Source organism: Chaetodon auriga, chromosome 20 (assembly GCF_051107435.1).
Source record: "Chaetodon auriga isolate fChaAug3 chromosome 20, fChaAug3.hap1, whole genome shotgun sequence".
In the NCBI taxonomy this organism is placed as follows: Eukaryota; Metazoa; Chordata; class Actinopteri; order Chaetodontiformes; family Chaetodontidae; genus Chaetodon; species Chaetodon auriga.
In genome coordinates, this window is record NC_135093.1 from 12,913,888 (window position 1) to 12,937,583 (window position 23,696).

The following is a 23,696-nucleotide window of genomic DNA, read 5'->3' on the forward strand; positions in this document are numbered from 1 at the left end:
CCTGGCTGCCTGGAAAGCACTCTGTTCATATTAGTGGCTCCCCCACTCTGGAGATAAGGCTAAATAAAAACGCATAATCATTTCCCCCTTTCTGTCTGTGATGGCAGGAAGGAGTCAGACATTCTCCTGGGAGATTGCTCTTACACCAGACTGGACTTCTGTACGTGTGTGCTTAATCTTCCTTCTCTATTTGGACGAGGCAGCGTGTGTGATGCAAATGGAAATGGTGGAGACAGGTGGAGGAGGAAAGCTTTTAGAGCTCCATTTGAGGAGCACAGGTAGACGCGTACAGTAAGTTGATTTCCAACACCAAGATTTGTTCAAGTTAATAATTTCTTTTTTATGTCTTATACCCAACAAAACCGCAGACGTCATTAGCACCAGGATCAGTAGCAAAAGTTGGTAAAACTGAACAGGATGAGAGAAAAAGTTTTGAAAATCAGGAGCATCCTACTGGTCCCATTATCTGGGCCTTGATGGCAACTCAAACACATCCCCCGTCTGGAGGAGCCCAAACTGCTCTTCAGGAGTGCATTAGCTGGGGTTTATTGGTCTGTGAAAACTTGAACTGTCTGCCCCTTCCCTTATCTAGGGGCTGTTACCCTCTCAGTGTTTACCTACAAACACCAGAGATAGCTAATGAGTTTTTCTTGTGCATGTTGTTGTTTCTTGCCATTGCCTTTTATGGCCCGTAGAGTGAGCGCTGAGAAGTTGATTACTGGAGTCAAATTAACTAAATGTTCAGGATAGCCACTGTTAGCTGTTAGGAAGTAGGTGATAGAGGATTCATATCAGCTCCCTTCAATGGAAAATGATTTATTCATCATTTAAGCACTTTTAGCTATCCCACCCTTTTTTTTTTCCAAACTCGTCCGATTGCTAAAAGCCATTTTCCAATTTAGGATGCATTTTGCTGTCTTGCATCAATTTGGATGTCATTGGTTCCAAAATTTGCAGTACACTTATTGTCCCTCAATATCAGCTTGAATTATGGTACAATAATTGCTCAGAAATGGTCAGTGCAATCAATGTGTAATACCACAATCCACTTAAAGCCTTTATGGCATGGTCATATACACTTTAACTGCTTGTTTATTGTCAACAGCAGCAGCAGCAGCTCTACAGAGGCTGTCAGTGGAGATTTATGCTCAAATCAAGCTGTGTTTTTGACAAGGGCTTAGGGACAGATGAAGGGAAAACCGTTGTTTTTTACAGCTCTATAAACAGCACATGAGAGGAGTTGTCATGACTTCCCCAGGGAAGGTGTGCCGTTATGATATCTGGCACTGTGACAGTTTCTTTGATTTATTTGTGATCTAATACATGGCTGATACTAATCTCATATAGCAGGGCTGTAAAAGATTATTAAAGCTTCCTTTTTGCTGTTTATTACACTCCTGCTACATTTGTACAATAGGTATGTTCCCAATAATGAATGCACACGGTCTAATTCTAGCCTTAAAAACAGCACTTTGAAGTTATGAAGAGCGGCCAAAATGTCCTCGCTCTGTTGGTTAAAAACCTCCGGTCCTCACTATGTAGCAAGTACAAGTATACACGTAAGTGCACACTAAAATGAGATTACTGCACTTGCACTGTTGGATAAGGGACGACTTCAGGCGTCATGAGCTGAACAGCAGACCGTGAAGATCCAAGATAAACAGGAGCTGTGCAATTGTCCTAAATTTGACCGATAACATTAGACCATCAGCACTTGAGACCTGAAAGGTATTTGTGTAAACAGTGTCGTTGTGCGATTGTGTGCTCGTGTCGTACGTGCCACACTGGTCCACACTCGCCCTCAAAGTCTCTCTGAAAAGGCAAAATAATAAAATGGATATTCGACGCAGCAACACTTCGACAAATCATTTAATTCAATCGTAAGACAATTACTACCGTGAAGGTGTGAGCGTGTGCAACACAGTGGTATTATTGATCTGTGGACACCGCAGCCTATGACCTCCACCTCCAGACCATATTAATGGTTTTATCACCGTCTGAATAATGCATGCAGGGGTGATGGGTGCGTAGAAGGCCAAAGGTGAAGGGGCTAATGATTGCACAAGTTAGGCTTCATCATTCCTGCATCAGATACATACAGAAATGATTATCAGTGATTTTACATTTGTCCAGTACTTCAAAAACACGGTGACAGTTTATGTATTTTCGTTCTTTAAAGAAAAAGTTGTTGAACTGTTTTAAATAAACCCTGTCTGTATTTTAGAATGTAATTTTGGTGGCTTCACATCGATAAACGTGTCGTTAACTAGCCTTGCACAGAGGCTGGAGTCAATAACACAATTGGATGATTCTGATTACAACGCACTCTGTGCAACTGCAAGAAATTCACTGTTTGTTTTTAAAAAAAGCAACAACAAATTAATTTACCTGTTATTCATGCTGACCATCACTGTCATGACAATTCCAGATAACTCAGCATTCAAAACTCACTTTCCATTTTGCATTTTCAGAAAGCTGCAGAAGAAACCTCAGTAATAGTATTTCACACCGAAACCCTGGTGTAAACCTCAGAATAAGTGATGAATGGACTGAGACTACAGGTTTAGACTGTAATAGCTGGTGCGAGCACTACATACTGCAGGTTAGCAGGTCATCCCACCTTTCTCTGATTGTTTAAGTGCTGTGCATCATTTCAAGTGTTTATTATTCTGTCGTTGTTCTGTTGTGATTTCTGAACCCCGGTGGAGCGTTGTCGCTGCCTGGTGAAAGGACCTCAGTGTGGGGGGGTGCAGGTTTGTGTCCATTCTTTTGGAAATGCTTTGTGTTTTCTACAACTTTCTGAGGTTACCTGCACATCACTCTCATCCACTTTGAGCATCTAGCAATGCATCACCTACAGGATTGTTACAGCGCATATGGGTAGAAAGAATACTAAGACGGGCCAAGTACACATTGAACAAGCCAGTAAACCCTATACTTGATTTACAAGTGCAAGCATGGTACTTACGTTACTGAAGCTTATGCTGTGGACCATGATTTGAAGTCATAAAACAGAGCAGGGGTCTATTTTATGGTTTTATGTACTCTATTAGTCTGTTTGTTTCATGATCATACATGGGTGGTGTGCTGCAAGTAAACTTCCATAAAAGGGGGAAATGGATAAGTCTTTAAATTTTAAATTCCAATTTCAAGTTTAATGTTAATGTCTCCATGTGTATTTGCATCAAATAAGCTTCGGAACTCAGCTGAAAGTCAAATACTCTAAGTAGTGTGAATATTTAGTTAAGTGCCCCGTCTTCACGCTGCTGCTGAGGCGAGGGGTGTGGTTAGTGTTACATCAGGTATCCATCCAGCACTATATAACCAACCCCAGGAACCGAGAGCGCAGCAGCACGACAGGCGCCCCGCCGGAGTGACCACAGCAACAGACAACTGTCAAAAAGTAAGTTATCTGACTTTACTGCTTCTTTAATCTCCATTTTTTTTTAAAACCACATCCTAGAAAGATTACTGCGAGTATTTTGTGATTAAATATTTCACATGATATTGGGTATGAAGTGTGAGAAATGGACACCTTCAACGCGCAATGATATTTTGACTTGAGCAAAAGTTCATTCAAGAGTTTTTTTTTGTTTGTTTGTTTTTCTCGAGAACATAATATATAATCCTCGAGGGAAATCCATCCATGGTATTTGTCCTCCTCCTCCTCAGATGGCCAGCACGCTGAGATCTTGGATGATGTTCGCAGCGCTCGTCGCCTGCCTGCTGGTGTGTCTGAGCAGCTTCGCGGACGCTTACCCTCCCAAACCGGAGAGCCCGGGGAGCAACGCCTCGCCGGAGGACTGGGCCAAATACCAAGCAGCTGTCAGGCATTATGTCAACCTCATCACCAGGCAGAGGTAAGTCAGCTTCACCCGAACGAGATTTTGAAGCATCTCCTTCAACCAAACGATGCAGGGACAGTGTCAGAGATCCCTGGAGCGATCATCCCTTCAGTTTATTTAACACTGCGGGTGAAGTTTTGAACAACAACCTCTGGGATGAAGCAGGTTTGGGAGTTTGTGACAATGATCAAGGAGCAATACCACGTTGTAGAAATACTATGTTACAAGTAAAAGTCATGCATTTCAGTTTACAAGTACCAACGGTAAAAGTACTCATTTTCCAGAACGGTATATTTCAGAATAATACAAATTAAGATTGTTGAATTATAATTTTTGCTCCATTAATGTGCTAACTTGAATGTTGAAGCTGGTTGAACTACTTTATATAGTTTACCTGCGGGGTAGCTTGTGAATTTCTGCTCATGGAGCAGTGAAGTTATTTCTTAATCTATGATGTTATATCATAATTCATTGGTTGAATATATTTTGTATTAAACAAAATCTGCAAAGTAACTAGAAATTAAAGTTGTCCAATAAATGCATTAGAGCAAAAAGTACAACAATTTCCTCCAAATGTAATGGAGTAGAAGTACAAGGTAACAGAAAACGGAGATTACATCAAATTTGTCCTTCAGTACAACACTTGAGTAAATGTACTGCGTTACTTTTCACCACCGCGTGTATCACCTGGAAGTGCTGAAGGATTAAGAAATGCTGAAAAACTTGCAGTGATTTGGTATCTTTTCATCCTCTGGTGGGTCAGACAGGGCGTCCACCCCCTGCTGTGAGGGATTAAGCCTCTGGCTCAAGGACACGTTAGCAAGGAGAGACACATGGGGGCATCGAGCCCTCACAGTTGTGTCATGACGTCTTCCACCATACGTCAAGACTTTTCTCAAGAGTGCAGCCCCTTTTTTTGGCAGGCCGAGGAGGACTCTTGGCTCTTTATTCTTACATGACGTTGCAGTGATGCACTTTTGGAACGTCAACATGTAGCACAGAGTTTTTTAAAACCTGTTAATTTTTGATTTTTAAGTTTTCTGTCATACCTAAATATGGCAAAGATTGTATGACTGGTCAGAGTGTTGATCAGATAACTGTTATCAGACACACTATCCCTGCTTGATAAAGGCATGTGTAAGACTGGGTTTTGTGGTTCCAGCTGGAGAAAATACTGGGTGTATATTCTCATCATTGACCCTCCTGTCAGTCATTAAAGAGGATGGATGTATCATTGCACTCAGAGGCCTCACAGTGTGGCCCCTGATGCCTCAAACAAAGGCAGGTTTTCTCTTCAGTGCCCAGGACATTGATTTTAGCAAAGACACCTGAAAAGACAAAGGCGGAGGAGCTTGTTGTGTTTGCCTTGCTGGACACTGGTCTGTGAACCTGAAAACTCTCCTTTCGTATAATTGCTTGGCTGATCTGTGATTTAAACCAAACAGAGAAGCAGTACTGATAAAATCCCAACAGGGTGTGTGCAGCTAACTTGCCCTGTTCACAAAAAAAAAAAAAAAAAAAAGATGTCCCATAGTTGAAATTCATAGCGAGGCCGATGGGAGGGTCACACCACCAGAGCACCCAGTGAACTGCTGACAGAGCGACACCGGCATAAAGCAGAGACCGGTTTCACATGAAGGAGAAGGAGCCGATCGTATTTGGTTGTCATTTCATGGCTGGTGTTTGCAGGTATGGGAAGAGGTCGACCCCCGAGCAGGCGATGGCGTGGCTGCTGTTTGGAGCTGATTCCAGCCAAGACACTGAACCACGGTGAGAGAAACAGATGAGAAAACATATCTGGTTCAGTCACTTTAGACTTGTAAAGGCTGATACTGACACCAGAGATTTCAGACTAAAGTCAGAAATCGACAGTTTTTGTGTGCCTGAAATTGAAGATGTGGGAAAGCCCGCAAACTAACTGGGCAAAGGAAATATCCAGTATGTAATTAAAACTGCATTTGCAGGATGGAAAGGGGAAGGATCCACACCGTGATTCGAAATATGACAGGTAGCTTGTCATTACAAATAAAGGAGGATCTTGACATTTATCAAGAAAATTCCTGAAATCAAATGAAGCAATTTTTCATCTTCCAAAACAGTTTTGACACTTAACCCATTACCTTTGCCTGCTGTCTAATTTTTTGCCTTTTAAGTGAGTCTGTTCCTCATTTCAAATAGTGACAACACAACTCTGCCAAATTGGTCCAAAATATTGTTCGATTGTTTCATTGCTGCAGAAGGACTCCATCACTGTGCTTGATTCTCCTTGTCAAAATCATTTTACTGTTATCTCACTGTGGAGTTACACATCTTATTGGTCACATCATGGTCACACTGTCTCAATCCTGATTAACCTTCTTCTCTTACAGCTCAGACTATGGTGATCAGTGGTAAATCTTAACCCTTACCGACGCCCCCCCAACCCGATCCCTCGATTCATCAACAATCAAACAACAGTGAGATCCTCAAGTCACAACCCGCACTGGACTTTGTGGCTCTCCAGGTTAATTATTTAATGTGCATGCAAATCTCTCTCTCTCTCTGTTTGTCTTCCCCTCTATCTGTTTATTCTGTGGCCAAAAATGTAAATAATTTGTATCAAAATCAATCTCTTTACAATAAAGAACTCAATGGAATGAAAGTATTAAGTAGACACACATGCTTTGTTTTTTCTTCATTAACTTCTGAGTAAAACCACACGTACGTGCTCTTCTTGCCACTGCCACTAGATGTCACTATATCACTAGGATAAGTCCGTCTGCAAGTTCGCGTGTCTTCTCGCTGCTCCTGCTCGGGTTCATATCGACGGCAGCAGACACGCTTCAACTTCACACCGGGGTACCACAGCGGAAGACGCGGTTGTGATCAGAAACCCTTCCCGGACATCCTTCGGGAATCAGGATCAGTGCTGACGGAGCAGCCAATTGGCTTTTAATCAATGGAGCTATTTGTAAGAGCGCGCGAGCCGTTTTAGGTAAGGTCTCGTTAAAGATAGCAGTTCGTGTGGGTTGCTGTTGGCTTCGGTGTTGTGAAAGTGACCGCATAGATTTAACAGGACCTGCCACCGTCTAACAACTGCGAGGAGACGTCTCCAAGAGCTGCTGCATCTCAGACCGAAGAGGCATCCGGAGAAAGGTGACCGGGCAGGTGAGCGCCTCGAGCTGTTTTTCATCAGCGGATCGTGGTGTGTAGTTTGGGGTTTGTGGGCAGCGTTAACGCCGTTTTCAAGATGTAGTCCACCTTCGCCAGGTGGATGCTGGTACACGCACTTAGATACTATTTTACGTATCTTTTGTATCAATGGCGTTTAAACCACCTTTTGTTTAGCCTCGTGTATCATTTTCTTCCTCCGACAACGAGGAAGCGCACATTAAGCACGAGAAAGCTACGCATTACCTCCACCATGGGCTCGTGCGCCGTTTATCTGCCTCAATCAGCAGCCACACGAAATTTGGATTAAACTGGCCTCATTGACCTCAGGCTGTTCACACCTGCACAGCGGCCGCGGCAGGTTAAACATCCGCCTTTACGGCCTAATTCAGGCATAATGTGCCTTCATCTGAGCGCTGGACATGAATTCAAACAATAATGTTGATAACGACTGGATGCGCGTCATGCACCTGTTCTCTGCCATTGCGCATGCCCACACATTCGGGAACGTGCACAGATGTTTGAGCGCGTGTGGACCAATAGAAGGACAGGTGCTGTGTTTGTTTGTCTGACATGTAGGATAAATAAACATTAGTGAGAGAGAGATCTGTCCTGTTGCTTTAGAATGATAACACAAACAAACAAAGAGATTTTAATGCAGTGTTTTATAATGAATGGACTACGGTTTGACCAGAGAGCGAGGTTCAGTTTGCCAATTAAGTAATTAAATAATCCCAAATGGTCCTAACCAGATTTAAGATGTTTAGATTTATGATTTCGACAACATTTGTTCAAAACATACCCACTATCCTCTGTTACATGTCTTTGAACAGTTTATAAGCAGCGCCGTTTGTGGTTTCATCACCTGTTGCATACATAACAAATGTCACGAGAAGATCATCAGAAAGACTAGATCGAAACAGTTCAACGATGTCCGGAAGGAAAAATGAGAATCAAATATACCTAAAAAAAAAACCAAAAAGAAAGGAATGGCTAAATAAAGCGTACCTTTCTTTCCTCGTGAGGTATCCAGTTAGTTTATGTTTAAGCCTGACCCAATTCTCCGTTCAGGAGGAGATTTCAGACGTCGCTGTATCTTACATAAGAGTTAAAATGGTTTCCAGATTTCTTCATAAACGCTCACTTTGCCTCTTCAAGCATGTTACTTTTCCAGTTTTATACATAGCACCTTATTTCTTGCCCAACCACTGATGTTAGGCCTATATTTTCACCTCAATTGCCTTAATTTTTTTAGTTCATCTTTTGCATAAACATGGTTAAAGTCTGCCCAAGTTCAGCTGGTGATTATGAGTATTGCTCAGACATCTATGATGTTGTCTTTTCTGTCTTATCCTCTCTTATGTGTCACACTGTGAGGACATTTTATTACTGCAGAGGAAGTATTCAAATGTCCTCTGCCAGCAAGAAAGAGGTTACTGTATTGTAAGTGGTAAAGGACATGCACTATTCATCTGTGACTATTCAGGCAGATAACGACTCAGAGCAGTGTGAAGTTGGTGCTGTGCTGCTTGTTGTACTGGAAGGGAATATTGGAGGGCCATTACAGTAACATGACTTCAGTTTACATGCAAATTCATTTGATAACTTAAACCATTAGACCTCGTCAACAAGCTACTTCAAGGTTCAAAGTTGGAGGAAATGTGTTTGGTCAGTTCAGTTAATGTAAGGATTCTTATTAGACTGTGCATGACACGGCAGCAAAGGAGAAATGTCTGATTTTCTGTTTACAGTCAGTGCATATTGTATTTTGTTGGTGAAAACCCTTTTACACAAAGGCACTGATGTAGTCCAGACTATACAGATGTACGTCCGCACACTTGAAGTTTCATATCAAACCACAGCCGTATAAGTTTTATTTCAAAGAGCTTTTGACCGGGATTAAAGAAGCTTCAACTTTCTTATCACTTTCTGTTTTGAAAGTGGATGGTTTACCATAAATTTCCCTGCTTTTGGCAGCTTTGGGGATTGGCTACAAGATGAGCAGGTCTGGTTCCTCAGTAGAAACTCTACTTGAGAACTCTGCTTGAAGTGGGATTCTTTAAACTTCAAAAAATGTCCTTCACTCTAAAGGCTCTCAGGAGGATTTGAATACATTTTGTATGAGACATTGAGTTGGATCAAACCAGGTCAAAAACAGCAGCGTGGCGGTGTAGACAACGTGACCAGGACATGTCAGCCTCAGACTAATGCATACTTGACATTTAATTAATATAAATCCTTTAACATTGTTCACACGCTTTGAACAGTTCAAAGAGTTATCCCTGTGTGACCCCTGATCCTCACACAGATCTTCATATACTGAAGAGAGAACTCATTCAGCTTCTTTGACGTCACATACCGAATATCTTAATATGGACACTTTCAATGGTGCAGTGACGCGGTGCAGTTTTTCTGCTTTGACGGACGGAGTGATTAATTACTGCATCAAACAGGAATTCTAATCAACTGTAGCTGGCACACAGAAAGGCTTCAGAAGTAGGACCCATCCACACTGGATTCCACAGGGAGATTAATGTGCAGCAGTTTCACACAGTCTCAGCATCTTTTTCCCAACCTCCGTGGTGTCATTCATAAAAATGATCTGCTCATTTACTCTCACACCTGCCACCTCGTCCCCATCTCCACACGCACAGGCTGCGGCATCAAAGTGACGCCTGCATCCTCCCGTTTTTAATCATTATGTTTATATACATGGGTTTTTAATGGCGAATGTGATTGGAAATTCTTATTATTTCACTGCTTCCTGATTGATCCACAACTGAAAAGACAATCCATAGAGAAAGTCTGGAGGGCCAAATTTCAAAGTAAAGCAGCATATTTGATAACGCGTTAGCTACTGTTACATTCAACCACTTCCAAGCTAACATTAACTCTCCATTTGATAGTGTTACATGATACAATAGAAAAGGTGTAAATTAATTCTGAAACATCAAGACACATCTTGGACACTTTTATTAAAGCCTTCAAGTAAAGTGCACTGGATGTAATGAAGGTTGCAAACCAATTTAATGAAGACGGCACGTCGGCCTCTTCAGGCCCAAGATGTGAGCTGATGAATCAGAATTAATTTGCACCTTTCCTATCGTGTTGTGTAACACTATCAAATGCTAACGTTAGCTGCTGTCTAATAGCAGCTAATGGGCTCTCAAATATTAATGCGATTTGTATGTGTGTGTGTGTGGTGGTGGGTCTCCTCTACATGCATGTCTCACACAGCTTTCTGTGTCCCTTCTTTGCATGTCAGCAAGCACTGAACTTTAATTTACCAAATGTGTCTCTGTAGGTAACGCTGTGCTCTTTGGTGCAGCTGTCTACAGGAAACGCCATCGACACGCGTGGCCATACGATATGATGCCATTATGACTTTGATTATGACAGACAGTCAAATGTCTGTCAGACAGCATCATCTGATCGAATTCATATTTATTTTTAGGCTCTTTGTTGTAGTTTAGGATGGAGCCACAGAGCTGGAGCCTCTTCACAGTTTGCAAATTCGGTACTGCACCTTAATAAATTCCAACAAATATGGGTTTTTTTTTTTTTGGAATTTGCTGTTTGATTTTCAGGCTTTAACCTCCAGAGTTTCTCTCAAGACACATTTGAGTGACGTTGAAACAGCAACTTTCATTTCGCTCGTTCCATCTTGGCTGCTTCCTCGGAGAAGTGGGGCTCTTTAATGAAATCCCGGCAGGGTGGTGATTGTAAACGCTCCCCCCGGTTGGCTCTCAGTGCTTTGCCTGAGTCCTTTAGCCTCTCAGTGGTATGTACATGACATTTAATTCTAATTACATTAATTACAATCTGTATCAGCTGGGGGAAAAGGAGTACCCGCAGCACTGAGATCATCAGGTTTTATTAGATGTCTGCCATGGAGTGATATCTATTGATGGTGGTTGCTCTTTAGTAATAAAACCATACATCACAAAATACTAATAATTACACAGGAGATGATGAATTCGACTCTTGCTTTCTTTTTTTTTTTTTTTGGATCTCTGAGTTGCCTGTGGGGCCTAATGAGTTCCAAAGCTGTGAGCTGGTGGCTGATCATTTCCGATTAGACTTTTCAAGGCACGTTAAGTTTCATTGTTCAGTGTGCTTCTTGGAAAAATACATGGATTGTTCTTTTCCCTGCTGCTTTCTCACTGACAAGCAGTAGCACATTGTGTGCATCAATATGCATGCGAGGAGCATGACACAGCTTAATTTTCAGAATCATTCAGCCGTGCAGCACACGGCTTTACGCTGCACTTGAATTTATCCTCTCCTTCAGAAGACGTCCACACTTTATTTTGATTTGTTCAGGCGTTTGTAGTGACTTGGGTGTTGATATGAGCCCCAGAAGGCAACACTGAATGAATTCCTTTAATATTATCTGTTGGGAAAGAGTTTAATCCAGAGTTTCGTTTGACAGCAGAGAAGCTTAAACACCTCGGTGCTTTCTTTAAGGTACTTGAGGGCGGGTTTGTTTTTCTTTCTGAGGACATGATGTCTTCTCAGTGATTTTTTTGTTTTTGTCAAATGTTATTTTTCATTGCTTTTGGCTGCAAAAGTGACACATTGTGTTGAGGAGGCAGCAAAGGTTTCACAGGCAGATTATTTCACAGCTCTGCGAGGAAATGTTCTTTTGTGGTTTGGGTGAACTGACCCGTTAAGTTTAAGTCGGTGCTGTCAAGAATCCCATTAGTTTAGATTTTTTTAATAAAAAAATAAAATGTACTTTGCTGACCTTTCACTTACCACTATAAGGTAAAAATCTGTGAAGTGTCTTAAAGTTATTATTTTTTATTAGCTCTGTTTAAAGTAGTTTCTGGAGCTGTAGAAACAGTGTGATGAGGAGAGGTTAATGTGCTGCTCTCAGGCCACTGGAGCTGAATACAATAGGTTTGAAGTCAAAGTAAAAAGACATTCATTATAGCCTGAGAGCTGTTAAAGCCTTATGTTTGGTTGGTAAACAGTCAGAATTGATTTCTTGCCTATTGTGTAAACGCCACGCTCTTTTATTTTTTACACAGCTATGACGCTGATTTCCTCATATAGAGCAACTCTCGTTTGAAGTGGAACTCAAATCCAAAAAAAAATAGACCCAATTTTAGCTCCAACTTATTATTATTTTACGCATTTTCCCTTGTTGCCATGGAAAAGCACTGGGGGAGAAGGCGAGGAGCCGCTCGTGGTTGTCTTGGATACGACAGTTTTCCCTTGTAAAGTAATGAGAGGAGCTGAACCTGTGGGAGCACAGGGTTATTTTTAGGCCTGACGCCAGCCTGCATGTGTGGATTAAGACTTGTTTGGTCGCCGGGGCATGTGCGTGCGTGCATGTGTGTGTGAGCGAGCATGTTTACAGGCTTTAATGTGGCCTCACTGTGGGAACAGCTCGAGGCATTTTACACTTGGAGTACAAACACCTGGGCCACCACTTGTGTCATTGCCCCAGGCTGAAGTGTGCTGGAAGATGCCATTTCCAACAGCCGAACCTTCAGATGCAGGCTTTATTAGCAGCTGTCTGTATTATTTGTCTGCATGTGCTACCTTGAACTACCTTCAAGGAAATAGATGCTTTCCTCAACCAGTGCTGGGGATCTTTGCTCACAGAGAAATGTGTGATAAAAACCTTTCCCACATGATGTCGTTTTCATGTGCAGCTGTAGCTTCACAATATTCTTAGAAAGCAAAGGAGAAGAGAGTTTGAAGCAAATAGGTTACAAACCTCAAAGCACAGCAGAAGTATAGCAGAAGGAGACGTCCAATCTCATTTTGAAAAGCAAACCAAAAAAAAAAGTTGGCTGTAGCACTTATTCCCATGAATTTTAGGGATATTTTCAGGCACCAAAGCCATGACCTTTTCCCTCATTACTGGTTATGTAAGGCTTGGGCGATGCAGGAGTTTAAACTGAGGCTATTGTTACACTGGAAAGGGCTGTTCTGTAAGGAACATCAAAAATGTCTAGAAACATAATCATAGATCTGTGTGCACGCATGAAAACCACACACGCACACACACACACACACACACACACACAAACATCCAGCTGGCCTCTTGTGGAGATGATAGCAGGTCTGCAAATGTGACGTCATTGCAGCTGTGCTATTGAGCTGCTCTCTTCATGCAATACAGCAAGGGAGCTGGAGATCTGTTTAAGTGTGTGATACTGCATTTATGTGTGTGTGAGTGTGTGAGTGTGTGAGTTGGCTGATGGAGAAAGAGGGTAAATCAGGGGCAGTTTACATACATAAGATATTACTCTGGAGACAGACTGACTGACTTGTACAGCTGCAGCAAAGACAGTGAGTGTGAAAATACCCATTTTGACCTGATTGAAGGATCACTTATCTACACACTGTTCAACTTCAGTGTCAGTCTTAATGGGATTATTAAGGACACCTATTTAACCCTCGGTTGCGGGGATTTGCTGCTCTGTAAGAAAATGCCACCACTGCTGGCTGCACCATCATTAGATCCTGGCCAGTTTTTCCTCATCAGTAATATAAAATAAGAACCAGGGGGACTGGCAGAGAGCGCAGAGAACATCCTGCCCACCCTCAAACCTTCCACCCTTCCCAGCCACCCCCCCCGCCCCCCCCAGTGTGTCAGCTCAGCTCCAGCACGGCCAAGCTCTGCTGCAATCGGCTTTGACTTCTTAGCGGCCGTGTGGTCTCTGCATACTTTTAACAAGCTCTGTCATTTCACAGTGCAAACACAGGATGCCACGGATAAGCCTGGAGGACTGGTATGTGGTATTAAGGACCTGATCCGCATAGATCAGAGTTTTACAAAAGCACTTGGTCCTTCAGCATCTAAGAATGTGCTTCAGTGTCACACCAGTAGAAGCAGCTACAGCTGTTAATCAAGTAAACACGTCCCTACTAGTGATCCAGCGGGCACTGCTTGGCTTACATGCTTTTATGTACGGACCCTGAATACTCACACGCACCCCCCGAAAGAAAAGAAAGGAAAGAAATCTCTGTGAAATGAGAGCATTTAACTTAAAGATGAAAGAAAAGATGAACAATCACTAACCTCGAAAACATAATGAAGTCGCCTACACTTAATCAGAATTGATACACACAGAGAAAGGCACTTGAAAAATGTGACAGCTTTTCTCTATGAGTCAGTTCCACTGAGTTCAAGTGGTACTATTCCAAACATGATATGACATGTCCGTGGGTTAGGAGAAATAGATTTATTACATAAGGCAAAGAGAGGGAGTTAAATATAGAAGACCAGAAACCATGGACAGGATCACAACATATGGCCAAATAAACCAGGTTACTGCAGGGATTACTGAGAGGTGGATAATAGGTTTATGGAAGGATGCATTTAATGTAGCCTCTCATTTAGAGTAATGAAATCCATGCCAAGTTAGGTGGATCATTCCAACTCTGATTCAGATGAACGTATGAAAAGCAGTAATTGGACAGGTGTCCCACATCCCTTCCAGAAATTCAGATATATTTGGATTATTGAAATGTGCTGTTCTGCAGAGGGGTGACGTTTCATAGTTATTAAGATGATGACACAAAAGCTGCAAATATCTGAACAAATAGGATTTGGGAACACTTTGATCTCAGCACAGAGAAATTTTTTTGAGGCATTTTTTTCAAGTTCGGTGAAGAGGCAGACAGGAAAATAAGGGGGGAGCGGGGGGGGCAGGACATGCATCAAAGGTCGCCAGCTAGATCGAACCAGTGACTTTGCAGTTGTGTATATGACATTTGCTGTAACCGTTCAGCTGCCCAGAGTTCCCAGAGGATCAAATGACACACCGCTGGGCTTGAAGGGAAATTAATTAATTAATGTGATTCCATCTGAACGGAGACGAGTGTTTGTTGCTGGAAGCCAGAAAGAAGCCTTCAGGGTGTCGAAGTGTTTCCTGATAGCGCCACCGTTTGGCCTCTTTTCATGTCATTCGTTTAATGCTGGAACGTCGTGTGAAGAGGCTCTTCCTCGCTCCCAGTCTGATTACTGACGATGAGGCTGAAACGGGATTTTTATGTTGACGCACGCACACACATTCACACGCAGTGACCCAGTGGTGGCATTGCTGGGTTTTGGCCATCACAGTACTGGTTCCACCATGGATACCTATTGTCATGGCAACCAAGAATTAGCATCCTTGGATACTGTGGTCTCGTCCTCATCAGCGGCGCTCTGTTCTTCCTCACCGTTGCTATTGTTTGGTGTCCCCCACCACGTTTCCCCTCAGCTGCCTGACAGCTCTCTCCTCACCTCTCTTATTTTCTTCTGTCTGTTTCTCCTCGCGACTATTGATTCTGCTTCTCTTCCCCGCTCCTTAACTCCTAATCGCTATTCACTCTGTGTGTTTCACAAATTCCACATCACCTGACATGCTAGTTGTGAATGTCCCAGTCGTCTGTCTGCGACGCTTTCTGCCCTCTCCTGCTGCCTGATGTTAAATAGCTCAATTAGAATCAATGGAGATCCTCGCTAAGCTAACGCTAGCCGGCCTGCCCTCTCATTCACTCGCTCGCTCGATCTTTCCATCTGCTGTTAATTGTATTGCCCACGGACACGACGGCTTGAACTGTTTGGGTGTTACCAGGGCAACCAGCGAGTCTATTTATAGGTGTTAAACAAAGTTAGAGACCAGTCGCGTGTGGGAGCTCATTAAGACAAATTAGGAATGAGCTGTGTGCGTGCGTAAATCCATTGGCTGTGATTATGAAAAGGATTTGTTTTCTTTGTCATGGCTGGATTTAGACTTCCAACGTGTCTTGAACTTGAAGTTTATAGCTGTAAAACTATACAAAAGCTAAAAAAAAAAAAAAAAAGAAGAAAAAAAAAGAGCTCTGTGTGAAACAGTCCAGTTATCTGAGGAGCTATTACGTTCCTTCCCTTGTTTCAACCTTAATTCTGCCTCAGCGGTCTGACAGCCAAAGGATTTTGCATTCATATTCACAATCAATACTTCATCAGTGTTTTCAACGCATCCCCCGTCTCTCTCTTTGCACTCTCTTTCATTGCAGTTGACCTAACAAGTTTTGCGGAGGATACTGGGAGGAACCAATTTTCAAAATGCCCGTGGCAACATCAAGCTCTGACTCTGGTAAGTGGCTCGGTCTCGCTATGACGAGGGCATCTTTCTGTGTGTGTGTGTGTGTGTGTGTGTGTGTGTGTCAGTGAGAGAGAGAGATATCGAGAGCGAGGGAAGAGGGAGGAGACACTGAACGGTTCGTGGGTATTCCAGCACTCAGGACATGTATCTCATCTCCTGAGTTCTAATGTGACTTAATGAGCTGGCTAATGGAGCGCTAAAACTCCAGCCTTAGATCATTTATGCCTCCAAGGATTTGCTGTTGTAGCCTTCGCGGCCCTCCACTCATGCACACATGCACGTCAACTCTGGCACTAGCGGTCAGCGGTACGATGAGTGCTGGCATGAACGTGCATTTTTCTCTGGAGGCGTTAAGTGAGTCTTTAGTGATGGATTGATGACTGATACAGCGCAGTGTGAATCCCAGAGGGATAGGGTTTTTTTTTTCCCCCACCAAATTCAACTTTTTTGATGAAATGGATGTTCATTTGAAGAAAGGTGTTTGTTTTCTATGATTAAAATGTCAAAGACCGTTTGGTACTATTTCAAAGGTGCTGTGAACGATTGAATTTGAAGGAAAGATTTTGTAAAGGCATTGAGTCTGGCACTTGACAACAGACAGCATGAGTCAGCATGATAACTGAAAACATGGCAACTGCTCCAAATATGTGATTATTTTTACCTAAAACATTAAAAACGTGTTACACCCTTGTGCAAACGTTTCCACAGAACTGCTGCGATCCAAGTCAAATTTGGCGGCACATTGATGGCCCTTCTTGTTGGCTTTGTGTCACAGTGAATTTTTAGATGTATACCTTGGCACTGATATCAAAGTTGGAAATGCAGTACTGTGACAGCAGTAGAATTATATTTCCTAGTTTGAGCACCGAAGAAAGGTGCCCGCATTAAACTCTTACCTGGCACGTAGCCACGCTTCCATGCATTTCCTCTTGACTCACCGCTGAGGGCACTTGATCCAGACACATAAAAGATTGAAAAGCCACGGCCAAATGTCTGAGAAATTAAGAGTCTCAGTATATTGGTGAACAGAGGACCACATCTAGAACTCAAAGCTTTATAGGATTTTATGGTGTGGTAATAAATTGCGGCAGTCAGCTGGCATATAGAGGCAGAAAAGCAGCTACATGGAGACGTTAAATGTGTGCGGAGTTTCCTTTTGTGTAATGGACTGTCAGTCAGTCTTGATTTGTACACTAGCCAGGGGCTGAGTCTAGATGACTGGCATTTTTAGTAACACACAGTAAATTGTTTCTCGAAAGCGACTCATGCCTTTTTTTTTTTCATTTAAAAGCAGCATTTTCAGCAAGGCTATTTTTTGCACAGACCTGGAGAAGGGTTAGAGGAGGGTCAGTTTTATGGATATTCAGATATTTTTCAACTCCTGTCGGCAAAGGACCTCAGATATGCATCTCAGAAAGCACAAGTATACGTTCCTTAATAAGCACCCATCACTTACAGTGCTTCTACGAGGCTGGCTGTGTTTGTACCTGTGTCTATGACATTATTAATGGAGGGTCATCACTCATGCGTGTGCCAGCTCCCTACGCGCCACCTCCTTTACCGATCCTCCTTCCTACGAGCCAACCTTCTGCTGCCTTTTCCCAAGTTAACCCCTCCAGGGAAGCCTGGAGGGAAAATTGCCCTGCCTCCTTTTCTCCATCCTCTTAGAGAAAGCATCATACTTCCCTCCCTCTTTCACCCCCACCTCCCCAACCCCACCCCTTCCTTTGCTCATGCACACAACCCTCTCTCGTTTCCATTCATTCATGCGGAGGAAAAGACGCTCAGCCAGGCATAGCTTATACACATTCACGTCAAGAGCAGGTGAAGAGGGAGGAAGGAGCGAGGAGCTGTTTGGCATAAAGAGGAGAGAATCAGGGACCGAAGGGGAGAGAGAGAGAGACAGAGAGAGAGAGAGAGAGAGAGAGAGAGAGAGAGAGAGAGAGAGATCTCAGTCTGCCTCAGATACAGTATTGGGTGTGTTACTGTGAGTGTGTGCACTGTAGAGAGGTGTTGCTCACCATGGCTGGCGCCGTATTTGGAAGGCTCTCCCTGGAGGAGGGGGACTCGGCCAACTCCTTGGAGGGCCTGGAAATCAAGCTGGGGGGAGAAGGTAAGAGGACAAATCCCTACCTGCTGGGTGTGTGGGGGATGCAGGATGGTTCTCCGGCTATGTGTTTGTCAAAGGTTAACAAAGATGTAGTGAACAGAAAGTGTAGGGAAGCCAAGATCTAAGGTTGAGTCACTGGTAAAACGCAGCTAAGCAGGTGACAGTATGCTCACGCAGACGCTGGCGGCTGAGGGCAGGTTGGTGACTTAAATTTGCATTGCACCTGTGACTGGTGCACTGGTTCAAGCCTCCAGAGTGCGATGAAGATGAGCAGAGACAGATTAGGACCCAGGGCAGCATGTGATGCACAGGAATCTGAGGCGGCGGGCTCCAAAGACAAGAAGGGATATGATAAGAAAAATAAGAAGAAGAGACAGCAAGGCGCAGTGAAAACATGTCATATTTTCTTTCATTTACGAGGAGAAGCTTGATTATAAAGCGAGAGCGATAGAGAGTGAGAGACAGAAAAATGCACTTTGAGATAAGTAAAGAATGCGAAACGATAAGAAGTAATTACAAGAGGAGCAGCCAGTGTAAAGGCAAGTATGTATTTGACTGATAATGCACAGATAATGTTTGCTCACGCAGCATGAGTGGGAAGCACCATACATGCGATTCATAATTGATGGAGTTTATTAATATTACATGGCGATGCATACTACACAGTAATATGTTCTGAGTGTGTGTCCATATCTATTTCTGAGCTGTCATTTGCTTACATCCATTTGATGTTGCCATGTTAAATTAGTCAAGGTTAGAAGCATCATTACATCATTGCCAAGTCCACTGCATGTCACCCAGTATAGCGTGTTGCAAGATATCCTCTGCTTGGTAATGTAGCTTGACAAGACAGCAGTGACAGCCATGATGAATCACGTTTTCTGTCAAAGCATTCACATCCTGTCTATCAGTTCACTATGTGTGTGTGTGTGTGTGTGTGTGTGTGTGTGTGTGTGTGTGTGTGTGTGTGTGTGTGTGTGGGAAAAGAAGGAGAGAGACCTCCAGTGCATTGTACATTCATGGTGAGTAGGTAGGGGGTCATTCATATGCAACAGTGTTCTGATCAGAGACAGCACGCCTCAAAGTGTCAGACTCACAACCTTCAAATAACTCTCTCACTTTCACCCCCTCTCCATGCAAACACACACACACACACACACACACACACACACACACACACACACACACGCTGTAGAACACAGAGGCTCTCTTCCTGCTGAACCCTCACACTATCAGAGGAATATTCTGTGTGCCTACTGGACTAATGAAGCGGTATTCAAACACAGATGATGGATCATTGAGTGCAGTGTGTTGGTAGGATTAGGCTGTCAAAGATAATCGCAGGGTTTCAAGAGAATGGGATAAATTAATTCTGTTCTGGCTGAGGGTGTTCGATAATGTGGTGACACTAGCAATTATTTCATCCGTATCGCACCCTGACGATCTGTTTGCTCTTTCATTAAGTGCCGCAAGGAAAATAGATGTACAGTCAAAGTCAAAGTGTTTGCCTCCTGACTGCGAGCTCAGTTGATAAACTTGTTCGTGTTGGTTTCCCCCCAAAACTTCACATGAAATGATCCCCCGCCCAGAGCGCCGTGCGGCCATCGGGGTGAGGCGTAATGGGAGCTGCTGTCCATTTGCAAAATGCCAACAAATATCACAAGTGTTGTCTCCAGTGGTGACCTTCAGCCAGCTAATAAGGCGATCTAGCCCGCGCCTGTATCATGCCAGCTTGGAACAAGCATCACCATGGCGATGCGGTGGCTTAAATGGCAGCTTTAAAGTCCCTCGTTCCCGCTGATTGGCTGCCCGCGAGAGAGGGGGTCAGGTTTGCAGTGTTTCCTCTGGAAATGCTGCCTTTCATGGGACAGTCATGCACACTGTTACAATGATTAGAACAGTCACTCTTTTGCGAAGCCAAGCAGAATGTACTGGACTTTTTATGGTAAATCTTTATCACTTTAATTTAAAATGTTTGCTTTTGTGTAGTTTTTATGTTAACGTTGCTATTGCTCAAAATAAAATGTAGAGGTTTCCTGGATAAGTTGAAGGCTCTGAACACTCATAGTACACCCACATCTGCAGTACAGGTAATTTCAATTATTTTGGTTGATTAGATGTCCTCTGAGGGCCGCGTAGGCACGTACACGCTGCAGCCGACTCTTAGACTCCTGTTGGCGTTATTGAACCTATCAGGTTGGTAAAATGACCTTAATCATTCTTAAAGCTGTGTTCCTGTCAAAGACCATAATTACAAGCAATCAAGTCGGAGGAAATGTTCATGTCAGACACCCACTCAGCAACAGTTTCCCTCGCGTGATAGAACGCTGACAGTTTCGTCTAAATAAAATTTTGTATTAACACTAATACAGTCGATTCATGTACTTTTAAAGGAGTTACACATAATTTGTCAGCCTGTACCTTGTTGACAAACCGCTTCACACTGTAATACTGCAGTTTGGCCAACTGATGTGGCTACAAGGCTAGCAAAGGGGATTACCAAGCATGGAGATGGAAAAAGTTTTAATTAAGTTCTGCAGTTCTTCTCATTTCACAGATGTTGCTCAAATGCATCAGCACAGATCTCGTGTTCGGACTGGGCTCCAACGTTTTGGAGTTGAGAAGCTCCATAAGCGCCTATTATTTGCCATTATTATAAACATTAAGTGCTTCTTTAGGTAAACTGTATAAGATAGCGCCTCCTCCAGGCTCGTCTTACTGGCAGTCACCCGCTCAGCTCGGCAGCCTCCTCTTCTGCTTCTCGGTAAGATATACCGAAGGTAGCTGCTAACACTCCCTGATCAATCTTTGATCTTAATAGTTATTTTACCTTAATTCTTGATTCCTCTTTAAATCAAACATGAACCACAAACAGTAGCCTTTACCAGGTTGTCTCATTTGTCTTGAATTTGCCTGAAATAATACTGGAAAACATTCTATTGAATGGAAGAGGTAATGGTTTCCATTTCTGATAAACAATTTTCATTCAATGGTAGAATGAAAACAGGTAAATGTTGTGATCGATAATGTCGTGTGATGCAGAGAAGGTGTATTGCTGAGTGTACTTCAGTGAGAGCAGTCTGCTGGTAATGGCATATTTAATCGTTCATTTGTGGACAGAATGCAACACAGCAGTAGTGATGCAGACAAGACAGAAGAGAAGGCTGAACTACTGACAAGGTGTTTCAGGTGCAGTGCTCTCTGAGGGAGAGAATAACTTTCATATGCACAAAAAGCTATATGACACGATACAGAAAGGGAAAATCCCAAAAAGCACAATGTGCCCTCTTCAGCCTGACAACATAATTTTTCAATATAGTTGTATATGCTACCTTTTTAAAACAATTACTATAAATCTTTACAGTCTATTTAAAAAAATAAACTGTGTAGTTTTTTCCTGAGGTTTCTATTGCTCAACATAATATCCAGGAGAATAAGTTTTACGTCTGTGTCTTGGATCAGTAAATACCTTCAAAAAGGTTCTTGTACGCATGAAGTTGTGATGACAGGTCACATTTTTTTCTTCACCTTTATGTTACGTGAAGAGGGTCAAACCTGATTAATGAACTAATGAAGCGAATGCAAATGATCAATGCAGATGAGGTTTCCTGGCTAAGTTAAAAGCCCTGAGCATCCGCAATACACCCACACATCCACAGCACAGGTGACTTCAATTATTTTGGCTGATTAGATGTCTTCTGAGGACTGTGTGGGCGTGTACGCACTGTCACTGATTCACCCTCACACTCCTCTTAGCTTGATTGAACCTATTAGGGCAGTAAAATTACCTTAATCATTCTTATGACGTGTTCACATCATAGGCCATAGTTACAAGTCAGGAAAAAACGTTGGTGTCAGCCTCCCACTCAGTGACAGTGTCTCCTGCTTGGTGAAAAGAACTGCAGGTATGTCAGTCTCATCTGACCCCAGCAGAGCTCCACCCAACCTCCACCTGAGCAGAGGACTAATCAGCCACAAGTGAAAAAACCTGTGGGGGTGTGCAGGACCTTTAAATTGAAGTTTCCCAATGATAGAAGCTGACATCAAGACCTTTAAGTCCTTAACACACACACACACACACACACACACACACACACACACACACACACACACACACACACACGTTGACCACGCAAGTACATTACACAATGGACGTGCCCACACATGCTTCACACAATGTTCTCTGAACTTGTCACGATGGGCCGGCCTGTCAGTCACTCTGCATGAGGAGGATGTTGACTTTATTATCTTGAGTTGAGCTCACACACACCAGAGCACTGTTCTGTGCTGTCATAGCTGTGTTCTGTATTCTATCTGAATTGGAGGAAAATACTTCAGACTGATTGCGCTCTGCAAGCACGTCAAGACGGAGAGACTCGAGCTCATGCCGTAAGGACAAATTAATCATATACTTCAGTCATAAATGATTCATCAGTTCTGGTACACACAATGGAATATACTCCAATCCAATATTGCTCCCCACCACTGTCTTAACCATCCATCTTTCGCTACCTGAGGGATTGATGCCAATTATATTTTGCTGGAGAGCAGGGAGAAGAATCAAATCTGAGAGCTACCTTAAAAGTATTTAATAATGTCTGTCGAGACCTGAGAGTATTTTATTATGTAGAGGTGACTTTGGCAATTTGACATAGTTTCAGTGTCGTCCACAGCGTGCTCTTTTGTGTCATTTTCACAGTGACAGAGAAATAAGGCTGCAGTAACTTCCCACAGTGTGTTCGGGAAACAGCGAGAATTTCAATGAGTTTTTTGAGGGGAAGGCTTTTCTGAAACCTGTCGGTGTTTTCACAGGACAAAGCAGGTGTTATTATTGCGGAGTCATTCTGCACACTGAAATGCTTAACATCGACCTCGTCCATTGAAAGTACCCTGATTAATCACCAGCAGGTCTTTGCTGTGACTGACTTTCAATGTCCTTTTCAGTGTAATTCTGCTTTTACTATGAATTTTAAGTGCACTTTTCAGACTGAAATATGTGTTGTGGTTGAATCACAATGACACAGATTAGGTACGTGTGAATAGACTTTCCCCTCGATGCAAAAATAGCATCCATAAAAAGAAACTGACACCTTTTCTGAATTGCATACGCCCAATTTTATTTTCTTAAGGGTTCAGTCACACAGATGCTGATCAAAATACGGCAAAGCATTGTCATATGAAGCAGTTTATGCTGAAGAATATTGCAAAGAACAAGGATTAAAGCAGCTCTAATCAGTATTTTAGTAGTAAATGCATCAAATGACAGCGTGACCATGTGAAAGCAGTCGCTCATAACGATGAACATACAGAGAATTAGAACCTGAATATGCACGTCCGTTCGACTTCATGGAGATTTACGGCGAGTTTCAGCTAATTGTTTTGATTTCTGCCTTCTGAATTCACTGTCACCGTTCTTGTAGCATCGTGTTCGTCCGTAGCAGGCAGCTGTTTTTGTCAAAAAACCCTTTGTGCACCCCCCACTGAGCAAAACAACCG

General features: G+C 42.9%; 2 protein-coding genes across 3 annotated transcripts in view; both read left to right on the forward strand.

The window, feature by feature from the left end:
* The first annotated feature begins 3,373 nt into the window (after positions 1 to 3,373).
* pyyb (peptide YYb) lies at positions 3,374 to 6,414 on the forward strand. Its single transcript, XM_076760044.1, has 4 exons — positions 3,374 to 3,403; positions 3,673 to 3,860; positions 5,535 to 5,615; positions 6,215 to 6,414. Exons 2-4 carry the CDS (start codon positions 3,673 to 3,675, stop codon positions 6,237 to 6,239), a joined length of 294 nt encoding a protein of 97 aa, XP_076616159.1. The 5' UTR covers positions 3,374 to 3,403; the 3' UTR covers positions 6,240 to 6,414.
* A 203-nt stretch (positions 6,415 to 6,617) lies between these two features.
* Positions 6,618 to 23,696, forward strand: part of mpp2b (MAGUK p55 scaffold protein 2b) — a 36,487-nt gene continuing 19,408 nt past the window's right edge. The window contains exons 1-2 of one of the 2 annotated variants that reach the window (XM_076759812.1): positions 6,618 to 6,992; positions 16,002 to 16,081. In XM_076759812.1, coding sequence (XP_076615927.1) covers positions 16,051 to 16,081 — 31 coding nt within the window. In that variant the 5' untranslated portion in view covers positions 6,618 to 6,992; positions 16,002 to 16,050. Of the gene's footprint in view, positions 6,993 to 16,001; positions 16,082 to 17,848; positions 18,204 to 23,696 lie in introns of those variants that run through there. The other variant, XM_076759811.1, reaches the window with a different exon arrangement.

Excerpts from the sequence above, each read along its gene's own strand:
- pyyb (XM_076760044.1), top strand. The coding sequence starts at position 3,673 with ATGGCCAGCACGCTGAGATCTTGGATGATGTTCGCAGCGCTCGTCGCC. Across the intron at positions 3,861-5,534 it reads AACCTCATCACCAGGCAGAG|GTATGGGAAGAGGTCGACCC; the intron begins GTAAGTCAGCTT and ends TGGTGTTTGCAG. Across the intron at positions 5,616-6,214 it reads AGCCAAGACACTGAACCACG|CTCAGACTATGGTGATCAGT; the intron begins GTGAGAGAAACA and ends CTTCTCTTACAG.